At 37.1% G+C, this 21695-nt stretch overlaps 1 protein-coding gene and 1 long non-coding RNA gene across 2 annotated transcripts in view; both read right to left on the bottom strand.

Annotated features, from left to right (window-relative positions):
* Nucleotides 1-21695, bottom strand: part of LOC129220406 (uncharacterized) — a 44148-nt gene that overhangs the window by 3965 nt on the left and 18488 nt on the right. Inside the window, exons 7-10 of the mRNA XM_054854827.1 lie at nt 9911-10009; nt 8867-9079; nt 6776-6838; nt 3383-3571 (exon numbers count right to left, since the gene is read on the bottom strand). Of these exons, the coding sequence (XP_054710802.1) occupies nt 3383-3571; nt 6776-6838; nt 8867-9079; nt 9911-10009 (564 nt within the window). The remainder of the gene's footprint in view (nt 1-3382; nt 3572-6775; nt 6839-8866; nt 9080-9910; nt 10010-21695) is intronic.
* On the bottom strand, nt 9060-15076 carry LOC129234254 (uncharacterized). The gene is made up of 3 exons (XR_008581537.1): nt 14975-15076; nt 9911-10012; nt 9060-9079 (listed from the first exon to the last, which is right to left on the bottom strand). It is a non-coding gene; the product is annotated as an uncharacterized LOC129234254 (long non-coding RNA).

Here is a 21695-nt window from a genome sequence, read left to right as displayed (position 1 = left end):
TTTAATCCTGTAGGATAAATATGATAATAGCGAACTAAATATTACGCCAAATTAGAATAAACAGATTGGGTAAACACAAAGAAAAGAGTTTTTCCATTTTGTTGCCTTTGTATAGTAACAGAGTGAGCGAATTTCAGTGAGTAGTTTGGACAACTTTATTCAATTAAAGAGATTATTGCGCATTTAATAACTATTTATTATCACCTACCATGTAGTAAAATATTTTTTAATGTATATAATGAGTGTTGACAAGAGTGCATTATACTTTTTAATAAGCAATTAAGATGGAAGCCCATCTGGTTCATTAAGAAGTTTCAGAATATTATTCTTAGGGGGATTAAAAACCTTTTCTGTGCGCGCGCGCGTGTTTTTTTTTTTTTTTTTTTTTTGCTTTTAATGTTTGAATTTTATTTGCCAAGGGGAACTAAATAATTTAATTTTACAAAAGTAGGGTTTATATATATACTAGTGGTACCCGCACGGCTTTGCCCGTAGTAGAAAATGAAAGGGTCATTTGGTTCGCCTGTATATTAACAAATAATGGATAATGAATTTCTCCCAACTTGCTATATTCATTTGCTTGCCCATGTTACAGTTCCACGTTATGATAACTTGGTAATTTACTCGTCCATTTTATGATAATTTTGCTCGGGAAAATGTCCTTAAAATTGGAATGGAAAAAGAACAAAATCGATTTTTCAAAAAATCGCTTCGAGGTGCACACCCCCATGCTACGAACTAATTCTGTGCCAAATTTCATGAAAATCCGCCGAAGCGTCTAGGCGCTATGCACGTCACAGAGATCCTGAGAGAGACTTTCAGCTGTATTATTATTAACTAGTGGTACCCGCACGGCTTCGCCCGTAATAGAAAAATTAAAAGGTCTTTTGGTTCGCCTGTATTTACAAATATATGGTGAATTTTCTCGCCAATTGGCTTGTGCCCATGTTACGGTTCCACGTTATTATAATTTCGTAATTTACTCTTCCATCTTATGATATTTTTGTTCTTAAAATTGAAATAGAAAAAGAACCACATCGAATTTTCGAAAAATCGCTTCGAGGTGCGCACCCCCATGCTACAAACTAACCCTGTGCCAAATTTCATGAAAATTGGCGGAACGGTCTAGGCGCTATGCGCGTCACAGAGATCCAAACAACCATACAGAGAGACTTTCAGGTTTGTTATTTAAAAAGAAAAGAAAAGAAGAAAGGTAAAGAAAAGAAAGATAAAGAAAGAAAATTTTAGAACAAATTATTTCCCATTTTATTAAATTTCTGTGAAAAATGGGCTTAAAATTGGAATAGAAAAAGAACCACATCGAATTTTCGAAAAATCGCTTCGAGGTGCACACCCCCATGCTACAAACTTACTTTGTGCCAAATTTCATGAAAATCGGCCGAACGGTCTAGGCGCTATGCGCGTCACAGACATCCTCCGGACAGAGAGACTTTCAGCTTTATTATTAGTAAAGAAGATATATATAAATAATGAAAGAGTGATCAAAGTAAAAAAGGTCAACAAGCAAAATATTGCAGGGAGCGACATGCATATATTTCAGGGTTGAAGCACATCTGAGTTACATAGAAAGGATAATTGTGTAGTAAAGAACAAAACGTGATAAATAATGATAAAACCAAGATTTGTGCGTGGAAAATGTTTGGTTTAGTTAACTGCAGTATTTCTCCTCAGACCTCAAACCAAAGTTAAAGCGGACACCTTACTAAATAACAGAGGTTCTTTACTTTCAGGCACTACGACCGCCTTCAAACACTGGTGTAAGGGCCCCCTCGTCTTAATAAAGAGATATGCAATCGGAATTTTAAGCTGGTTAGTGAAAAAATACACATAACTTCGTACTTAGTTAACAATATTTAATATTAATGCTCTGCTGCACTTTATTTCGAACATGTTATAAGTTAGAACACGCAAAATCAAAGAACTAAATACGAATTAAATTGAAGTATTTAGATGGGCATTAAATACCAGTCACTGCATAACATTGATGGGAGGGCTGTTACTTTATCCTTGCCAAGTTTTCGAATGTTAGGTAATGATTGTAACTAAGCGCAACTCAGGCCACTTTGACTGTTCAGCCTTGCTCAATATTTTGAAGTTACGTATGCTAATGCTGGAAATCGAAATTCATACAGATATAAGGATGAAAACTTCACAAAAACCTCAAAAAAAAAAAAAAAAAAAGGAAAGAAAGAGACGCAGTAACGTCGAAAATGTTTATGTGTGACCATAAAATTAAGTAAATTACATTTTGTTTTACTGCTTTTCATGATTTTTTTCTATTCATTCACGATTCCTTTGACATACTTTGCCAATTCTACTGTTTTTAACGGGAGACTCCCGTTTTTTGCTTCCATCTCCCGATTTCCCGTTTGTTACTATTTTCTCCCGTTTTTGCAGTTTTTTCAGTCAATCATCAAAAAGTTTCACTTTCTTCTCAATAAATGGCGCCCTTTTCTAGTTGACCAATGTCAGGGAGCAAGAATTTTTCCAGTTAATACCTCATTTAGTAAAAACTAATTTTTTGGAAGCTTTCCACATTGCATGTTCAACAAAACACGTGGTTTGCCAAAAATTGCAGCAGATTTCAATCTTTTTGCATCTTGAAAATACTTTAATTATTTTGAAAGTTTGAAGTTATTTTAACATGTGCTACCCTTTACCTACTCATTTTATATTCATTACGTATTGATTTTTTTTTTTCGAATCGTAGTAATTAAATTTTTGTAGCTACTTTTTTGGTGGAGACTGAGGAATGTACAAAACGTAAAGCAAATTCACTCCTTACTATTTATTTTTTCATTTGCAGTATGTTTTTCTTGCTGCTACCAATTAGCTTATCAGCGAAAAATCCCCAATTTCACTTTAAATTTAGTATTTGTGTTATTTAAAAGCATAATTTAATAATTCTGTTGTGAAGATATGTCGCTGGTGAATCACCTATATACTTCTAATGGAATCTCCTGTTTTTTTTCTTCGAAGATTGGTAAGTAGGCTTTGAAATCCTTCTACCCCCCCCCCCCTCGGAAAGCAAGGTGGAAGTCCAGAGGGGAGGGGGTCATGACCCTTCCCCCCAAAGGGACCGAATATTGCCTAAAGTTGTATTTTGGTTTCCTATATTTAAAAAAAAAATCGCATCATACCCCAAAGCAGAGAGTGCAAAATTGACCCCTCCCTTTCCAATAACGACCCCCTCCAAAACCAGAAGCTGTATCCACCCCTGAGGGAGAAGTCCCCTCCCCCAGGTTAAGAATCACACTGTTTTACATTTCGTGACACTTTGTTCCATCAACGTTGTTAATTTTAACTCTCCTGTAAAGTTCAGAACTTCTACGCTGGCTTGACACCAGAAAGCAGTACTTACCAAAGGGTCTTTCTCTGTTTCCGCAATTCACTTTATCTTCGCTCATGCATTTCTTTTTCGCTACATCAAACAACTGATTTTTCGGGCAAGTCTGCAGAGTTGCCATATAGATGACACAAGTGTAGTACTTTTCGCATTTTGTGGGATGTGGGTACGATCCATACAAGCTGTTGCATTTAAAGTCTCCATCTGTGAAGTAAAATTAGATACAGAACACAATAATTCGGTTGTATCCTTAATACAATAGAGTCCTGAAAACTCGGCACGCGATAGCTTGGTTGAATCCAGAAAACTCGGCCACCCCCTGGCAGAACGAAAAACCATTTACTTCGCACTTCCGATAACCCAGTACAGTAAAACCTGTCAACAACGATACTGTTGGGACTTAAAAAAAATATCGTAATAGACAGGTTATCGTTATAGGCAGTTTGATCATTCATGCTGACATTTTGCTGGGGCAAAAAAAAAAAAATGTTATAGACATGTTATCGTTATAGACAGTATCGGTATACACAGGTTTTGCTGTATTTTCACAAAAATGGCCAGTTTTCGGTTCACATTAGGCCAAGTTTTCGGGACTGAACTGTATTATGGATAGCTTTTGGGGAAACAGTGTAGCGATTACAAACATTAAGATAACGTTTAAAATCCACAAGTAGGGATAAAATTGCCGACACGTGTTTCGAGGTTTAATGAAACCCCTTTATTTTACTGTAAAGAAATGAGTTTATGAATGAAATAATGATCCTGGGGAAAAAAAAGCTTTCATCGGATGTCTTTCCGTCCTTCAACTAATTTTGAAGAAAGGGTTACTTATAACCCTGAAACGTGTGTCTGCAATTTTATTGCAGCATCTGCATTTTTGACATTATTTTAAAGGTTGTTTTTCTTACAAAGGTAAATATTTCAATAGTATTTAACACAGTTCTACGAGGGCAAATCAAAAAGTCTTTGCGCCTTTTTTTAGCCAAAATACAGCTGTGAATACAAAGTAAACATATACATTCCCAACAGTGACAGTTCCTTGAACCGTATCTGCTTTTTGCTCGGAAGAGCGGAGCTGCTATCAGTCATTTAAGATGACGGTCCGTCTTCAGACGTCCACAGCTTATGAGCAGCGAAGTGTTGTTCGTTTTGTATGCAGCAATGGACAAAAGCCCATAGCAATTCACAGAGAAATGCATCTACAGACCTTGCTCTGGTGATTTTCACGTTTTCACTCCACTGCAAAAGTTTCTGGCTGGACCTATTCCTATTCAGAGTCACAACTGACTACAACTGTATTTATGTCGAGGACTGCATACTAAGTGCCTTGCCTCCATTATTTTATATACCGATAGATGGCAGCACCATCACCGGATCGAACAGTTAATGAGAATTTAGAACTAGTCCAAGAGCTAATAGCTACCTACCCTAGCACCCCCAGAGGTATCGTTTCACTTGGAGGACATTGAAACCACGAGCATATTTAACGTCGCCCAGTCCCCTTTAATGACGACGGTGGGTCTTCGACCATCGAGGTTCGAACCCAGGACCCTGCGGCCCCGAATCCGACACGCTACCGATAGGGCTACCACGGCCCCTCTGGTTGGACAGAGATTCACATGTGACGAAGAAGCCAAGAACGCGGTCCGACGATGATTCCACAGGCATCCGGAAGAATTTACCACAAAGGGATCTCTAATAGGGAAGTTGCAACCCATTAAATATTCCTAGTGGAGCCGTGGTAGCCCGATCGGTAGAGTGTCGGATTCGGGCCGGAGGGTCCTGGGTTCGAACCTCGATGGTCGAAGACCCACCGTCGTCATTAAAGGGGACTGGGCTACGTTAAATATGCTCGTGGTCTCAATGTCCTCCAAGTGAAACGATACCTCTGGGGGTGCTAGTACTAGGTAGCTATTAGCTCCTGGACTAGTTCTAAATTCTCATTAACTGTTCGATCCGGTGATGGTGCTGCCATCTATCGGTATATAAAATAATGGAGGCAAGGCACTTAGTATGCAGTCCTCGACATAAATACAGTTGTAGTCAGTTGTGACTCTGAATAGGAATAGGAAATATTCCTAGTTTGACTATTGGATATTCTTAATTGACCCCTAAAACTCAAAACTTCACCATCGCCGAATTTTAAAACACCATGATTGATTTTTAATGATTTTTTTAAAAAACCCACGCGCAAAAGTGCGCTCTTCTGAGATGTCACGAGCTTACGTCACAGGGCTCTAGGGGGCAGCCTTCCGCGGAAGATCCCCTGTTGTCGCTACGGACATTTTGAGCGTGCCGATATTTTTTATATTTTAGAAATTTAATAATCCTTTTCAACACACTATGGAAGCCGTATTCGTTAAATCACAGTCTAATAATCTTCCTCAAGTAACATCAATGATGGTGTTCGAATATTTCCGAGAGGATTAGAGATTTAATATTCCAGAAACACGATTTCGAGTGCGTCTTAAACGAAGCCAACTGTACTTTCGTCGGCTTCTCCTTGTCCGCTGAGCGTGGGGGAAGAGCGGATGACGTCACTTCCCGAGCCATTTGACGTCACATTCTCTTGAACTTAAAAAAATTATTTAAAAAAAAAACTACTTATCGTATCACAAAATTTTTTTTCCCCGATGATGTTCATGTGCATGTCATTCTACCATATAAAAATAAAATTGGAAAATCGAAAACTTCCCTATTTAATGCTACGATGAGACAAATGTCTGAACCGGTGTCGTGACTATGTGGAGAAGAAATGAAAGGGACGTAGTACACTACGTTAGAACCCCTATAACAGGAGAGGCCGACGCATCCGCCATTTTGGAGCAAGCGTACAACAGGGAAAGCTACTTTATTGGCAATTATTCGCCAAACAGGAAGCCAGAGAGTCGGAGAGCGGATGTGAACATTGGCGAAATTTTGGAAACATTTGGCGTCGTTTCCAGGCAGCCAGTCACCTTGCGAGATATTAATTATCCATTTCTTTTTTCTTTCTGCATCTGCTGGAAATCTGAAGAGCTGAAATCCTTTTTTGGAGCTGTTTACGCAATTAACAGCCGAACAACCACCTATTTGACTCAATAAAACACATGCTAAAGAAATGTAAACATCAGCAGCAATGCTATCGCTACGAAGCACTGGATCAAGTTTGCTCCAAAATGGCGGATGCGTCGGCTCCTCCACTATAGGGGCCTTACACTACGTATATTAGTAAATACCTGCATGTACCTATTTTTGGCGAATACAAACTACGCGCAAAGACTTTTTGATTTGCCTTCGTATAAAGTTGTTTGTTATTATTATTGCTGTATTTCTTACTATTATTTCAAATTTCATCACGTTTAGAGCACTACCAGTAGAGATAAAAAATATTAACTAGAAGATATACTATTACTATGGTTGTCATACCGTTATCACGAGGAGTACTTCCAAATCTAGTTGTCGAACGGGGATTTCTTGTGCTGTGACTTTCTGTGAACAAAAGATTAAAAATCATCAAAAATTCAAACATTAATTAATGGTGAGTAACAAAGATTAAGGTATACATGTGTAAAACAGAAAAAAAAAACTATATGGAACTCATAAGAAAACGAGCTGATGTGTGCATCACATGATTTCCTTTTACTCCAATTTAATGTCATTTCTCCATTATTGGCATTTTTAATGTCTCAATAGTTTGCTCTCTAAATATCACCAACAGTGGCCAAATTGAAACTGGATTTTAAAAAAATAATAAAATTTAAAAAAGTGTCAAATTTGTCGCCAAGTCAGCGTCAAAACTTGGCGATATATCGCCAAGTATCCGCCAAATTATTACACCACTTGAGTTTACTTCGAAATTAACAATAATTTCCCCCAAAAAGGGGCAAAAGACCCTTTTAAAAGCGCCCGAATGCAACCAAAAGGGAAGGTGCCCAACTAGACCCCACTAGGAGTCTACGTACTAAGTTTCAACTTTCTAGGACATACCGTTCTTGAGTTATGCGACATACATACTTAAGTACGCACATACAGACGTCACGAGGAAACTCGTTGTAATCAACTCGGGAATCGTCAAAATGGATATTTCGCGTGTGTATACGTTCTTAGGCACTTATCCACGTGTGGTCGGGTTGAAAAAAAAAACTCAACATTCATTCGGGGGTGAGCGAAATGGAAATTAAGGCCGATTTTTGAATGAAAAATTTTTCGCGAATGCAATACTTCCTTTTTTGTAAAAGGAAGTAAAAAGTGTCAAATATAGTCCGTTGTCTGTTATCGCTACAACAGTAAGAATTCTTCCTCTTTCTCCCCATAAAGAAATAAAATCCATCAAGGACAAGCGTCTTGCTATTAGAGCCATGCTATTCTACATACAAATGCTCCAATATTTTTACTTCCTTTTACAAAAAAGGAAGTATTATATTCGAAAAAATTTTCACTCAAAACTCTACCTTAATTTGCATTTTACTCACCCCCGAATGAATGTTGAGTTTTTTTTTTCGACTCGACGACACGTGGATAAGTGCCTAAGAACGTATAAACACCCGAAATATTCATTTTGACGATTCCCGAGTTAATTACAATGAGTTTTCTCGTGCCGTCTGTATGTGCGCATGTATGTCGTATAACTCAAGAACGGTAGTCCTAGAAAGTTGAAATTTGGTACGTAGACTCCTGGTAGGGTCTAGTTGTGCATTTCCCCTTTTGGTTGCATTCGGGTGTTTCTAAAGGGATCTTTGTTGCCAAAAGTTTGGCGATTTTTGAGCAATCACGATTGCTTATTGTTCTCACTTAACAGTTTTTGGCGTCCAATCATTTTATTTTCCCCACTTGCACCTTCCGGCTCCTCACGATGCTGCTCCTATAGCGAAAGCCGTCTCCAGGTTGCATCCATGTCCTACACTCACGCGCATACATACACAACTACACACACACACACGCACATACACTTGCACACACAAACACATACACACACGCATACATGCAGACACATACACATACACACAACTACCCACACATTCATGCCTGCACACAGACACAAACACATATGCCTACACACGCATTTACCCCCCCCCCCCACACATTCATACACACAACTACCCACACTTACACATACCCCCTACACACAAACACACATGCCTACACACACATACACATACCCCCTACACGCAAACACACATGCCTACACATACACATATCCCCTATACTCAAACACACATACCCCCACACACAAACACACACGCCTACATACACACACTCGTGATTGCGAAAAACATAATTTGAATTCCAAATGTCAAAATTCAAATTGTGTTTTTTTTTTTTCGTTTTTTTTTAATTTAATTTTTACTATTTTTTTAAAATCCGGTTTCAATTTGGCCACTGTTGGTGATATTTAGATTGTAAACTATTGAAACATTAAAATTGCCAGTAATGGGGAAATGACATTAAATTGGAGCAAAAGGAAGTCATGTGATGCACACATCAGTTCGTTCTAAGACAGTATCAATCTAATCCTACCTTTTCCGTCCCCGCAGACTGCCAACCACCTTGGCAGGCACGTCCTCCTATGCACGTCGAACAGCATGTTCCGTTGACACTTCTTATGACTACTCCTCCCGTTTTTGCAAACGTAATAACTGGAGCAGTCTTTAGGATCCGGAAAAGCTCCGTATTCGTTAGGACATTTGAAATTGTCCCGGTCACCACGCACTGCAATGAACTCATCTGCATCTGAAACAACAGAAAAAGCACATATACTTCATTTTCAAAAGAAAGCCATCTCTGTACATGAAATACACCCCTAGCTCAGTCAATTCCAGCCGAGGACTGCAGTATCCATATATATAAAAATGAATGTTTGTCTGTATGTCATCCATGAACTCAAAAACTACCCGGCAGATTTGGCTGAAACTTCCACCGTTTGTTATTTTTGGTACTGGGAATGTTTATAGACCGGTTCGAAAAAAATCCGATCCATAGTTCTTTTTTTATTCCAATTTAAGTCACAATCCATTGGATAAATACGAATGAAATGATCGGCTGCAGAAATTAATCTCATTGATAAGAAGTTAGCTGTTGCCATTTTTCTTGAGTTTGAACAAATAAATTCTTTCTTTATTATTTTATGGCTTTTCATGCAACGGGGGGATTTAAAACTTCTTCTATTTGATATTTTTAGCGATGGATTGATCTTGCAAACTGCGTGAGTACAAAATTTGAGTATAGTCACGGCTTCACTTGATACCTGGATTATTATGAAAATTGCTATATATATATACGTATTTTTCCACGGAGAAGGTGCATAATATGCTCATTGAAGCCACTCGCCACCAGGTGGTTCGAGTGGCTTCAAAAACGATACCAAACAAAAACGTTCACATTGAAAAATTTGAACCATTCCTAGACGATAGAAATGATCTTAGAGGTGGCACTGCAGAGTAGCAACTTCTGCCCCGTTCAATCGATTGTCATGAAAATCAGTATAATGATGTATTTTTTTGTTGGCGTAGCAACGCGCGTCGGGTACAGCTAGTATTAAATATATATATTTTTAAAAAATACCTGCGTTTATAGGTGCGATTTCCAACTCCACATTTTCGTCATCAAATTTGCTAAGAAACTGGATGCCCGTTGCCTTGCTCTCTACTAAGAAGCATGAAACTGCTAAAGAAAATAAAATGGAAATATTAAGTAAATATATTAATTTGTCTTGACTTAATATCATTTACGAATCATGAAAAAAATGAATAAATACGTAAATAAATGTAAAGAAAAATGCAACAAGCTCTAAAATTCGGTTGATCTCTAAAATTTCAATGTACTAAATTTTAGTACATAAGTTAATGTAAGGAAGAATATAGTATGGCGCTGATAAGTTCAGCTGTGACCTTGACAATGTTTACACCACTTTTTGGAGAAATTGTCAAAGAGTTGAGTTGGAGCAAGTATTTTCCCACCCAAAAGTTTAACCAAGGAAATTGCAATGCTGAAACTTTTTTTAAAAAATGAGAAAAGAATTAAATGTTTTGAGAAAGCAGATAAAAATTAGACAGTCGGATTTAAAAAAAAAAAAAAAAACGAATTATTGCTATACATAAATACAGTAGACCCTCGTTTTACGCGGGTTTATTTTACGCGGTTTCGATTATGCGCGGTTTAAGATTTGACACTTTTATTTTACGCGAATGAGTTTCGGTTTTACGCAGATGCGGTAGTGCAAACAGATAAAATCTTCCCCCTTCAAAACTAATTAAGATTATCTCACACAACACAAACTGGTGGAATAGACGTCGAAAAGTCGTCGAATCTGGTCCAAACACTCGTCTATAACTGATCTAAAAACCTTCCCTAACTCGTCGAAATGTCCCCTCAGAACAGTCGAAAGTCGTTTTGTACACGTCGAAAAGACGACTACAATGGATGAAAATTATTAAACTCACACTTCAGAGATCACTGGAAAAAGAGTTTTTAAAAGTGACAAAGGATAAAAAAAAAAACCAACGAGGATACCGACATCGATGACACAGAATCAAAAACGTTCACATTGAAAAATTTGAGCCATTCCTAGACAGTAGAAATGATCTTTCTGATTTGTTAGTGAAGGAAGATTCTGTCATGGAAATGACGCAAGTGATCACGGATGCGTTAATGCTCTGCAAAGAAGTACAGAGAAAAAATCTTAATGACTGCCAAAAGACCAGCTTCTTTATATAAACAGGATACGAAATTAATTTATGTTTTCATTATGCATGTTGTGCATAGAAATCGATATAAGTACACATTAAACTTATTATACAGGGTGTCCCAAAAGGTCGTTTACAAACTTAACATGCTGGTCTGCCATATCATGATGAACAAGATTTACATAGTAACATACGTTCACAAGCCCAATGCTGGCGCACTACGCACACCAAGTCAGGCACTAACGGATGCAGAACATGTCGCATATTTATTACACAAAGACGATTTTACACAACATTTTAGTTTTCAAGGAAGGCTTATAGCTGTTGTTGAAATTTGCTGCCTTTAACTGTCAGACACCGTCGCAACGAACGAAGTACCGACCGTCGTAATAACGATCCATTCTGACAAGATTTCTCTGATCGCTGCGTTGTCGTTGCAACGTGATTATGAGAGCTGGCAGGACTCAAATTTTAGCAACTGCTTTAAGCTTTCCTAAAAGACTAAAATGTTGTATAAAACCGTCTTTGTATAATAGATATGTGACATGTTGTGCATCCGTTAGTGTCTGACTTTGTGTGCATGGAGTGCGCCAGCATTGCGTTTGCGAACACATGTTCCTATGTCAATCTTGTTCATCATGATATGACAGACCAGCATGTTAAGTTTGTAAACGACCTTTTGAGACACCCTGTATGTACAATTAGTCATCTCTAAATGATTTTTTTTTTAAATCTACGAAACCTAATCCCTATTTTAACACTAATATTAGGTCTCCATTTACGTAGTTTTGGTTTACGCGGCACTTCCGTGGTCCGTAACCCCCCCCCCCTTAACGAGGGTCTACTAGGGTCTACTGTACATACAAAATGCCCGCTTCCCCTCCAACCTTTACCTTCTGTAAATTGCTCTTTCCAGTTCAGATCCTTCTCCATAAAGAAGCCCACTTTAAGTAAAAATGGTTTATTTTCGCCTCGATCAAGACTGTTAATTGAAATTCATATGGGCGATTGTTTTTTTTTTAATTGGGGGGGGGGTTACAATACGGAAAAATGAAACTGTTAAGTAGTTAATGCTTCTACCTTTCCCAAGCATAAACTAAAGCGGGGGTAGCTAACCTGCAGTGTGTGTTGGCACAGTTGAGTATTAACAGAAACAAGCTGATTTGTGCACAGCGGCGTAGCGTATGTTTCTGCCGCCCGGGGCAGGCACCAAATTTGCCGTCCCTCTTACATTGTCCTGCTATATGCCCCCCCCACCACCACACACACATACACAACAAGAAAAACGACATGATTAATGTTTTACAAAACGAAAACAAGATTTTATTATCTGAAACATGTTTTACATTTTAATATAATCTTACTTCAACAGGAAATACCGTTGATCGAAAAATTCTAATAAATATTTTTCAAAAATTATTGCATTATGAGAGAATATATTTTAACTAGATAAAAACATCTGTGTATACTGGTATAGTATTCCTTAAACCTTTTATTGAAAAGAAGAATAAGAAAAAAATATGATTATAAATTACCTGATCGATACATTTTCTTTTATTCTTGAAAAGATTTTTTCTTTTTAACCTAAAATTTTAATTTTCTACTTTTTATCAACGGAAATTCTTTAACAACACTATCAATATTGATTGTATCAGTCATTTCTGTGAAATATTGCATAAAATGTCGTTTTTTTAAATAACCCCCAGAATCCAAATGTGCTGGCCCGAATCTGCGTACCCGCAGTATCCGCAGTGCAGGGGGGGGGGGGGGCACGGCCTTAAGGGACCCGATGACCCAAGAAACTGAAAAAAAAAGAAAAAAAACAGCACTAAAACTTATCAACGCTGCTGGCCTCTAGGAAGAGGCCCCGCAGATTTAGTCGCAGGGGGTCCAAAAATTGCAAATATAACCACTTTTCCCCCTATTACCCACCCCGTTTTAGAGTTCTGGTGATAAACCTCCTCCCCCTTCAAATTTTTTCTATGGCAAAATTTTTATTTGGAGTGGGAAGGAGCATTATATTAATCGTTAACATTCCTCTGGGGGACTAGAGAAAAGAAAATTTTAAAAAGATGAGCATTTGTAGCAAGGAGGGACCCTCTCAGGGAGGTACTCCGCTCTAAAATATTTAAAAAATTATCATAAAAACTGGTTTTTCTTTTTTCCACAGTTTGTTTTCGATTGTACTTTTTGATGTACAATCATTTACTTTTCGATGTAAAATCCAAGCATTGGCTTCACTTCTATGAGCCCCATGTCCGGAAAAAAGTTCAGGTTGAAAAAAAATAATACTAAAAATTTATATAAATAAATAAATACCTAAAATGAAATAAAGATAAATTTAAAAAATACTAATTCTTGAAGCACCGTATGTTGCATATAAGTCGCATCACAAATCTTCAGTCATAAACCTTCCCGGATTATGTATATATTGAAGTTACGATCTTACTGAAGATTACAAATGAAATTAAGTGTGCCTATAATTTAGCATTAATATCTTCTTTACATTTACCTAACTTTTATGAGGTTTTGTTCGCTTCTGAGATTGTTCATAATAGGTCTAAATAAAAGTTTTTTGGAAAAAAAATAGAACCGACTTCACAAAATTGCTCTATAATTTTATTCTTCAAACACCATCGATAATACTCTTAAACATAATTTTTAAAGGTGGCGCAAAAACAAAAAATAAAATCCAGTGTAACCACGCTTCGTTCAGATTTTTTTCAGAAAATCATTCAAAGTTTAGAACGAAACATTTATATCGTTACTCAAACATGCTGTTATCAACGCATAATGTGTGTGGTAGTGAAAAAACTGAGGCTGCTTAAATTTATAGTTGTAGTTGAGTTATGACTGTGAATGTTTTTAATCTATCGTTTTTGCATCAACTTCAAAAATTATGTTCAAGAGTATTCTCGATGGTGTTTAAAGAATAAAATTGTTTTTTACTTTTTAGAACAATTTTGTAAAGTGTCGGTTCCGTTTTTTTTTTTTTTTTTTTTTTTTTTTTGAGCAATCACGATTGCTTATTGCTTTCACTTGACTGTTTTTGGCGTTCCTATAATTTTATTTTCCCGCCAGCACCCTCTGCAGCATCACCGTCGACCGGCTCCTCAGGATGCTGCTCCTATAGCGAAAGCCGTCTCGAGGTTGCGTCCATATCCTACACACACACGTATACATACACACACCTACACACTCACATATATATACATACATACACCTACACAAACACATACACACACACGCATATATACATACACCTACACATACACACACATGCATACAGACACATGCACACACCCACGAATACCCCCCCCCACACACACAAACACACATACACACAACTACCCGTACACTCATGCCTAGATACAAACACACATGCTTGCATACATATACACACTCGTGATTGCGAAAAACATAATTTGAATTCAAGATGTCAAAATTCAAATTAATTTTTTTTTTCAAAAATTTTTATTTCATTTTTTTTTTAATGTGAATGTATTTCAGAAATAGTAAGACGTTAACATCACGAAACTTCACCTTATTTTTTTCACAAAAATGCTCCATACTAAAAAAAATATATAAACAAGCCTAAAACTTTAAGCGATTGGCACTAAAGATTTTATAATTCTTATTTGTATTATTGTTTGTAAAATATTCTTTGTAGAGTAGCCAGTGAAATGTTGTTTATTGTTCTTCCTGGATGTCCTGTATCCAACGATACCAACAGTACATTGCCAGTCCAGAGGGGATAGGGTTGGCTATATAGGGTTTTGTCTGTGACACACACAACACAGACAAAAGTGCACAGAAATTAATGGTACAGATTACAGAAAGAAATCAATATTCAATATTTATATACAGTTTAAGTTTCAAAATTGCTGTCTAAAATCGTATTTTCACAAAAATAATAATAATAATAATAATGAAATTCACTTACCTAAAATACATAAAACATATGCTTTCATTGTTACTAATTTAATTCCAATTGCCAAAGTGTTTAGAAGGTTTGCATAAACACGTCAAGTATGATCAAAAAAGGAATGAGCTTTGTTTAGGGGTATGCTTTTTAATGCCTTATCTGCTCTGATAAGGGAAAACAATTCATTTTTACCCCTGACTCATTTCGAATCTGTTAAAAGATAATCATAAAATGTTCCGGATAGTTCCTGGACTTTTATGAATAAACAAGTTTGGGTGAAAGTTTCATTCGGACTTGTATTTTGTACACAATGGGGTTGTTTCCTTCAGTCAAAAGTAGTATTTTTTGTCACTGAAATTGATAGAATACGCAAAAAAAATAATAATAATAATAATTAAATTAATTTGAATTTTGTCATCTGGAATTCAAATTATGTTTTTCGCAATCACGAGTGTGTGTATGTAGGCGTGTGTGTGGGGGGGTATGTGTGTAGGAATGTGTGTTTGTGTCTGTGTGCAAGCATGAGTGTTGGTAGTTGTGTGTATGAGTGTTTGTGTGCGTGGGGGAGGGGTATGTGTATGTGTGTTTAGGCATATGTGTTTGTGTCTGTGTGCAGGCATGAATGTGTGGGTAGTTGTGTGTATGTGTTTGTGTATGTGTAGGTGTCTGTATGTATGCGTGTGTGTATGTGTTTGTGTGTGTGTATGTGTTTGTGTATGTGTGTAGGTGTATGTGTGTAAGCGTGTGTGTGTGTGTAGTTGTGTATGCATGCGCGTGTGTGTAGGATATGGATGCAACCTGGAGGCGGTTTTCGCTAGAGGAGCAGCATCGTGAGGAGCCGGTCGACGGTGATGCTGCAGAGGGTGCTGGGGAGAAAATAAAATGATAGCACATCAAAACAGTCAAGTGAGAACAATAAGCAATCGTGATTGCTCAAAAAAAAAAAAAATAATAATAATAATAATAATAATAACATGGACCCAGAAAATTCTTTCATTTTTCCATTTTTTTTTTAATTATTTTTTTTAAATGTCCGATTTTTGAAACAAAGCGTGGGCGTGGTCTTGATGACGTCACAAATGATGCACTTTGCCGCAGCATCTATCTATATGATAATCAAGAAGCGAATTAAAATTGTGCTCTACGCTTGTTTTCAACCATATCGTTGCAATACACGTGAGTAAAGAAGCGAATTAAATATTTTGCTCCGTGAGTGGCAACACAGAATGGCATTTCATCATTTGTGATGTCATCGGACAGAAGCATAAACATTGAAAGCGCGCCGATTTGAGTAATTTTTTTTTTAAATATTAAACTTAAGCAAATTATTTAATAAATGGTCAGATCCTATGTTTTTAAGCATGCTCTTTCAGAAAAAAATACTTTTAAAACTTTGGAAACGACCCCATTTTTTCTATAAAAATGTAATTTATTAATTATTAAACTTAAATTATGTTCTAATCATAATTGATAGAGTTTCAAGATGATTTGTTAAAAAAAAAATGTTGTAATGTACAGCTGAATAATATTTTCTAAAACATAATATTATTTTCTAAAAATGAATAGGCCAACTAGGCCTGGGCCTGGGGCCCCATCCTCCTAAGGGGCCCCGAGTTTTAAAAAAACTTATACATAGCACTAAAAAATCATGTATTTTTGGGAAAATAATAAAAAATCCTCTTTTAAGTAAATATTAAACATTATTTTGCATCGATTTAAAGTGATAAAATGGAGAGGGAGGCCTCTAAAGCATTGAGGGCCTAGGGCTTCACTTTTATTTAGTCGGGCCTTGCCCTTACATGCATATAAGCTGCAGTATTAGGATCGGTATGCATGTTGAAACTAAAGGCCCTGGAGGCAGGGCCGGATTTGGAAGTGTGGAGGCCCCGGGGCAACGAAGGAGTGGAGACCCTTAATCAGGGTTCGAAAAGATCATAGTTTCGAAAATATCCGATATATATATATATATATATATATATATATATATATATATATATATATATATATATATATATATATATATATATATATATATATATATATATCCGATATTTTGACTTGTGGAAGTTAGGATATTTTGTAAAAATTTTATTGTGGGGGCCTCTTTATTCTGGAGGCCCCGGGGCAGTAGCCCCGCTTGCCCTCCCCTAAATCCGGCCCTGCCTGGAGGGTTGGCACATAAAACCCCTTTGCTGTGCCACTGGTCACCTCACACGCATTCCGCCAATATGCTCAACACTAGAAGCAAAACTACCAGAAACAAAGCTGTTAATGAAATGGAACAGCCAAGAACAGTAACTGATTTCATTATGGTTGCAGCAAACGGTAAGTTTCACAGCTAATATAAAATGCGATTTCGTTTTTCGCAATCACGAGTGTGTGTGTAGGCGTGTGTGTTTGTGTGTGGGGTATGTGTGTTTGTGTGTAGGGGGTATGTGTATGTGTGTTTGTGTGCTGGTATAAGTGTGTGGGTAGTTGTGTGTATGAATGTGTATGTGGGGGGGAGGGATATGTGTAAGTGTTTGTGTCTGTGTGCAGGCATGAATGTGTGGGTAGTTGTGTGTGTGTATGTGTAGGTGTCTGTATGTGTGCATGAATGTGTAAGTAGTTGTGTGTATGTATGTGTGTATGTTTTTGTGTGTGTATGTATATGTGTGTGCAGGTGTATGTGTGTAGGTGTGTGTGTATGTGTGCGTGTGTGTGTGTAGTTTTGTATGTGTGCGTGTGTGTGTGTAGTTGTGTATGTATGCGCGTGTGTGTAGGACATGGACGCAACCTGGAGACGGCTTTCGCTATAGGAGCAGCATCGTGAGGACCCGGTGGACGGTGATGCTGCAGAGGGTGGCGGTGGGAAAATAAAATCAAAGGACATCAAAACAGTCAAGTGAGAACAATAAGCAATCGTGATTGCTCAAAAAACATATTAAACAATCAAGATTGCTCATTGACTTCCCTTTTCTGTGCCTTGTTGTTTTTCTTTCTATTGTCTTTGCGATTGACAGATGACGAACATGTGATCCATTCCGACTTGGTCAATGAAATTATTCTCTGGAATAATTATACATTAAAGTTTTATATAAAGGTCTTTTCATCGCATTTATAAATACAGTGTTTATTTTTATTGACCCTTTTTTTTTCAGTTTTAATTTATTTACTAGGGGTATCCGTCCTCTGCTCGCTTCACTCGTCAGCCCACGTTCGTAGGTTCAGAAGAGTTCGACAAGGCGGAATGGCTTTCCTTGGATGTCCTGTATCCAACAGTACCAGTACTGCCCTGGTAGACATTGACGGTCCGAAACACAAACACACACACACTGACGGGCACAGATTTTAATAGTATAGTTTAGGATTGATTGTAACTATTTTTTTGCTAGTAATGAATCTCATCTTCTTGATTCCATTTTTTATGTATAGATTTTTCTTTAGCAATCTCTTTCGGATAGGATTGGAAGTTCTCCGTATGTTTTTATTTTCTTATTCGACATTAAACGCTTTAGATAAGGTGCTTATGCATAATTACTTTTTAAATCATAATTTTCCAAAAATATGACCTCAAAATTTTCTTAAGCTATAGACACGTAAATGAACTCAATTAGACTTCGTTTTTCCATTTTTAATTTTTCTCCTTTAAGGGGTCTAAGGACCCTTAACCTTCAAAATTTTCGATTTTCTGGAAAAAATATATGTTATACATAGTTTAATTCTGAACAATTTAATACCTTATTTATTACCATATTCCAAAAACTTTTCAAGTTATCGTAAAAATGCGTAAACTTTCCCCATAGAGATTTATGTTAACAGCAGCTGTTTAAGCCTCTTTTTCTCAGGAGCCGGTATCTTCGGTTTTCTCGTTTTGCGCACATGATATCTCAGAAAGTTTCTTATGCAGGGTGTCCCAAAAGGTCGTTTACAAACTTAACATGCTGGTCTGCCATATCATGATGAACAAGATTTACATAGTAGCATACGTTCGCAAGCTCAATGCTGGCCCACTACGCGCACCAAGTCAGGCACTAACGGATGCAGAACATGTCGCATATTTATTACACAAACACGATTTTACACAACATTTCAGTTTTCAAGGAAGGCTTATAGCTGTTGTTGAAATTTGCTGCCTTTAACTGTCAGACACCGTCGCAACGAACGAAGCACCGACCGTCGTAATAACGATCCATTCTGACAAGATTTCTCTGATCGCTGCGTTGTCGTTGCAACGTGATTATGAGAGCTGGCAGGACTCAAATTTTAGCAACTGCTTTAAGCTTTCCTAAAAGACTAAAAGGTTGTATAAAACCGTCTTTGTATAATAGACATGTGACATGTTGTGCATCCGTTAGTGTCTGACTTTGTGTGCATGGAGTGCGCCAGCATTGCGTTTGCGAACACATGTTCCTATGTAAATCTTGTTCATCATGATATGACAGACCAGCATGTTAAGTTTGTAAACGACCTTTTGAGACACCCTGTATATTTCCGTAAAGCTTTTAATGTATGTTTATCTGGTTTATATTTATGACTTGAACATAAATTTAATTATATTTTTAAAATTTTTATTTATTTTTTTTATTTTATTTATTTATTTATTTATTTATTTTATTTTATTTTTCTTTTTTTTTTTTTTGAAATTTCATAAGTTAATATCAAAAATTTCCAAAATTTTGGGCAAAAATATTTTTTTTTTTGATTATTAACTTCGATTTTTAGTTGAAATCTAGGTTCAGATCATAAAAATATACCAGACAAACATGCATGAAAAGCTTTACGGAAATATATAAGAAACTTTTTGAGATATCATGCGCACAAAACGAGAAAACCGAAGATACCGGCACCTGAGAAAAAGAGGCTTAAAACAGCTGCTGTTAACATAAATCTCTATGGGGAAAGTTTACGCATTTTTACGATAACTTGAAAAGTTTTTTGCGTATGGTAATAAATAAGGTACTAAATTGTTCAGAATTAAACTATGTATAACATATATTTTTTTCCAGAAAATCGAAAATTTTGAAGGTTAAGGGTTCTTAGACCCCTTAAAATACCCTGTGGCACGACAGCCGGTGAAAGCCAAGGCCTACTGTGCCCAACTCACTTTTCCTGACCAGGGGCTCTGCGGTGGAAGTCAAATGCTCCGGTTAGGTGGTTAGCCTAACGCGGAACCCCCAGTGTTTGATTCCCAAGTACGCTTGGTGCTCATTCTATCGAGCCACTGAAGGGATGAACGGCTGAGTCAACCATGTCCAACCCGGGCTTGTGGCGTGCGAGCGTGAAGCGCACCGAGCCCCTGGGCTTCTCTCCTTCAAAATAAGTAGGTTTATTTTACTTTTTTTTTAACCTACTTTCCCAGTAAAAGTCAGAAAAAGAAGAGAAAAGCATGAAAGAAGGCTTAATGCATCTTTAAAATATCGCGAAAAAAAAAAAGTCAAAAATAAACAAAATAATTAAATAAATATCGAAAAATTAAAAATTGGAAAGTAGGGTATTGAGATGGGGGAAAATGTCTGTCGGTCTGTCTGTCTGTCCCCCCCCCCCCTAATAACTTTTGAATGAATAGTCTGATTCGAACAAACTTTTTTTGTTCGAAAGATCTCGGCGAGGACACCTCATTCCCATATTTCAATTTTTGATTTGAACTATTTTCTCTTCAATTTTGAACAGTTCAAAAAAACTTAACATTAGCGCCTACGGGGAAACTGAAAGTCAATGTAGATTCCGTACTTGAAGGCGGATTTATTTCAAACAAATTTTGTTGGAAATAGCTCTTGACGCCAAACTCCAGACTCCGACTCCGAGAATTTAGAGGCACGTGACTCCGACTCCGACTCCTGTGCCCGACAGTTAATCGGACTCCGACTTCGCGGCTTCGACTCTGATTTCGTAGCTTTGGCAAAAATTTATACACGGAGGACAAATGACTGACTCCGATTCTTGGATATTCGACTCCGACTCCTTTATCCCAAAATGAAATTGACTCCGACTCCGACGCTATGATTTTCACTGTGAAATAATTATTGTTGATATGATTTGTTTTTATTTTCACGCTAAAGTTTTAATTTAGGTATTCAGTTTTCGACGAATAAACTCGAAGTCATTTATGTTTCTACATAACGATATGCGCAGACGATTTTTTTTTTTTTTTTTTTTGACAATGAAAAGTATTTCTCTAAGTTGACATTTTATTGAGCAATCGCGATTGCTTATTGCTTTCATTTGACTGTCCTTGACGTTACGGTTCCTTTTCAGCTTGGACCAGGCTGCAGCACCACCGTCCACCGGCGGCGTCGCGGCTGCTCCTGACCACTCTCCCCCGCAATCCACTTTTGCTGGTCCATGTCCTACACACGCATGCGCATATACACCCCCCTACGTGCGCACGCCTTTACACACATACACACGCCTACGTGCACACACGTAAGCCTACACACACAACTATAACACACGTAACCACCCAATAGAAGGGACATGCTTGGGGGGGGGAGCCTTTTCTAGAAACAATAACTCTAATCAGTAGGGTCTTGTCGCAACTCGTGATTGCGAAAAACATAATTTGAATTCAAAGTTTCGGAATTCAAATTAGAATTAATTGGGGGAAGTAGGTCACAGATTTTACTTTTTCTCTATTAATTTCTTTTGTTTTTATTTATTTTGGTAAGTGCATTAATTCATTAAAAAAATTCTTTTTGGCAACAGGGGGAAAAGAAACGATTTTTTTTTTTTTTTTTTTTTGATATGATGTATTTATTTT

The sequence above is a fragment of the Uloborus diversus genome, chromosome 1 (genome assembly GCF_026930045.1).
Source record: "Uloborus diversus isolate 005 chromosome 1, Udiv.v.3.1, whole genome shotgun sequence".
Lineage (NCBI taxonomy): Eukaryota > Metazoa > Arthropoda > Arachnida > Araneae > Uloboridae > Uloborus > Uloborus diversus.
Note: the sequence above shows the minus strand (reverse complement) of the source record. Positions and strands in the feature narration are given on the sequence as shown.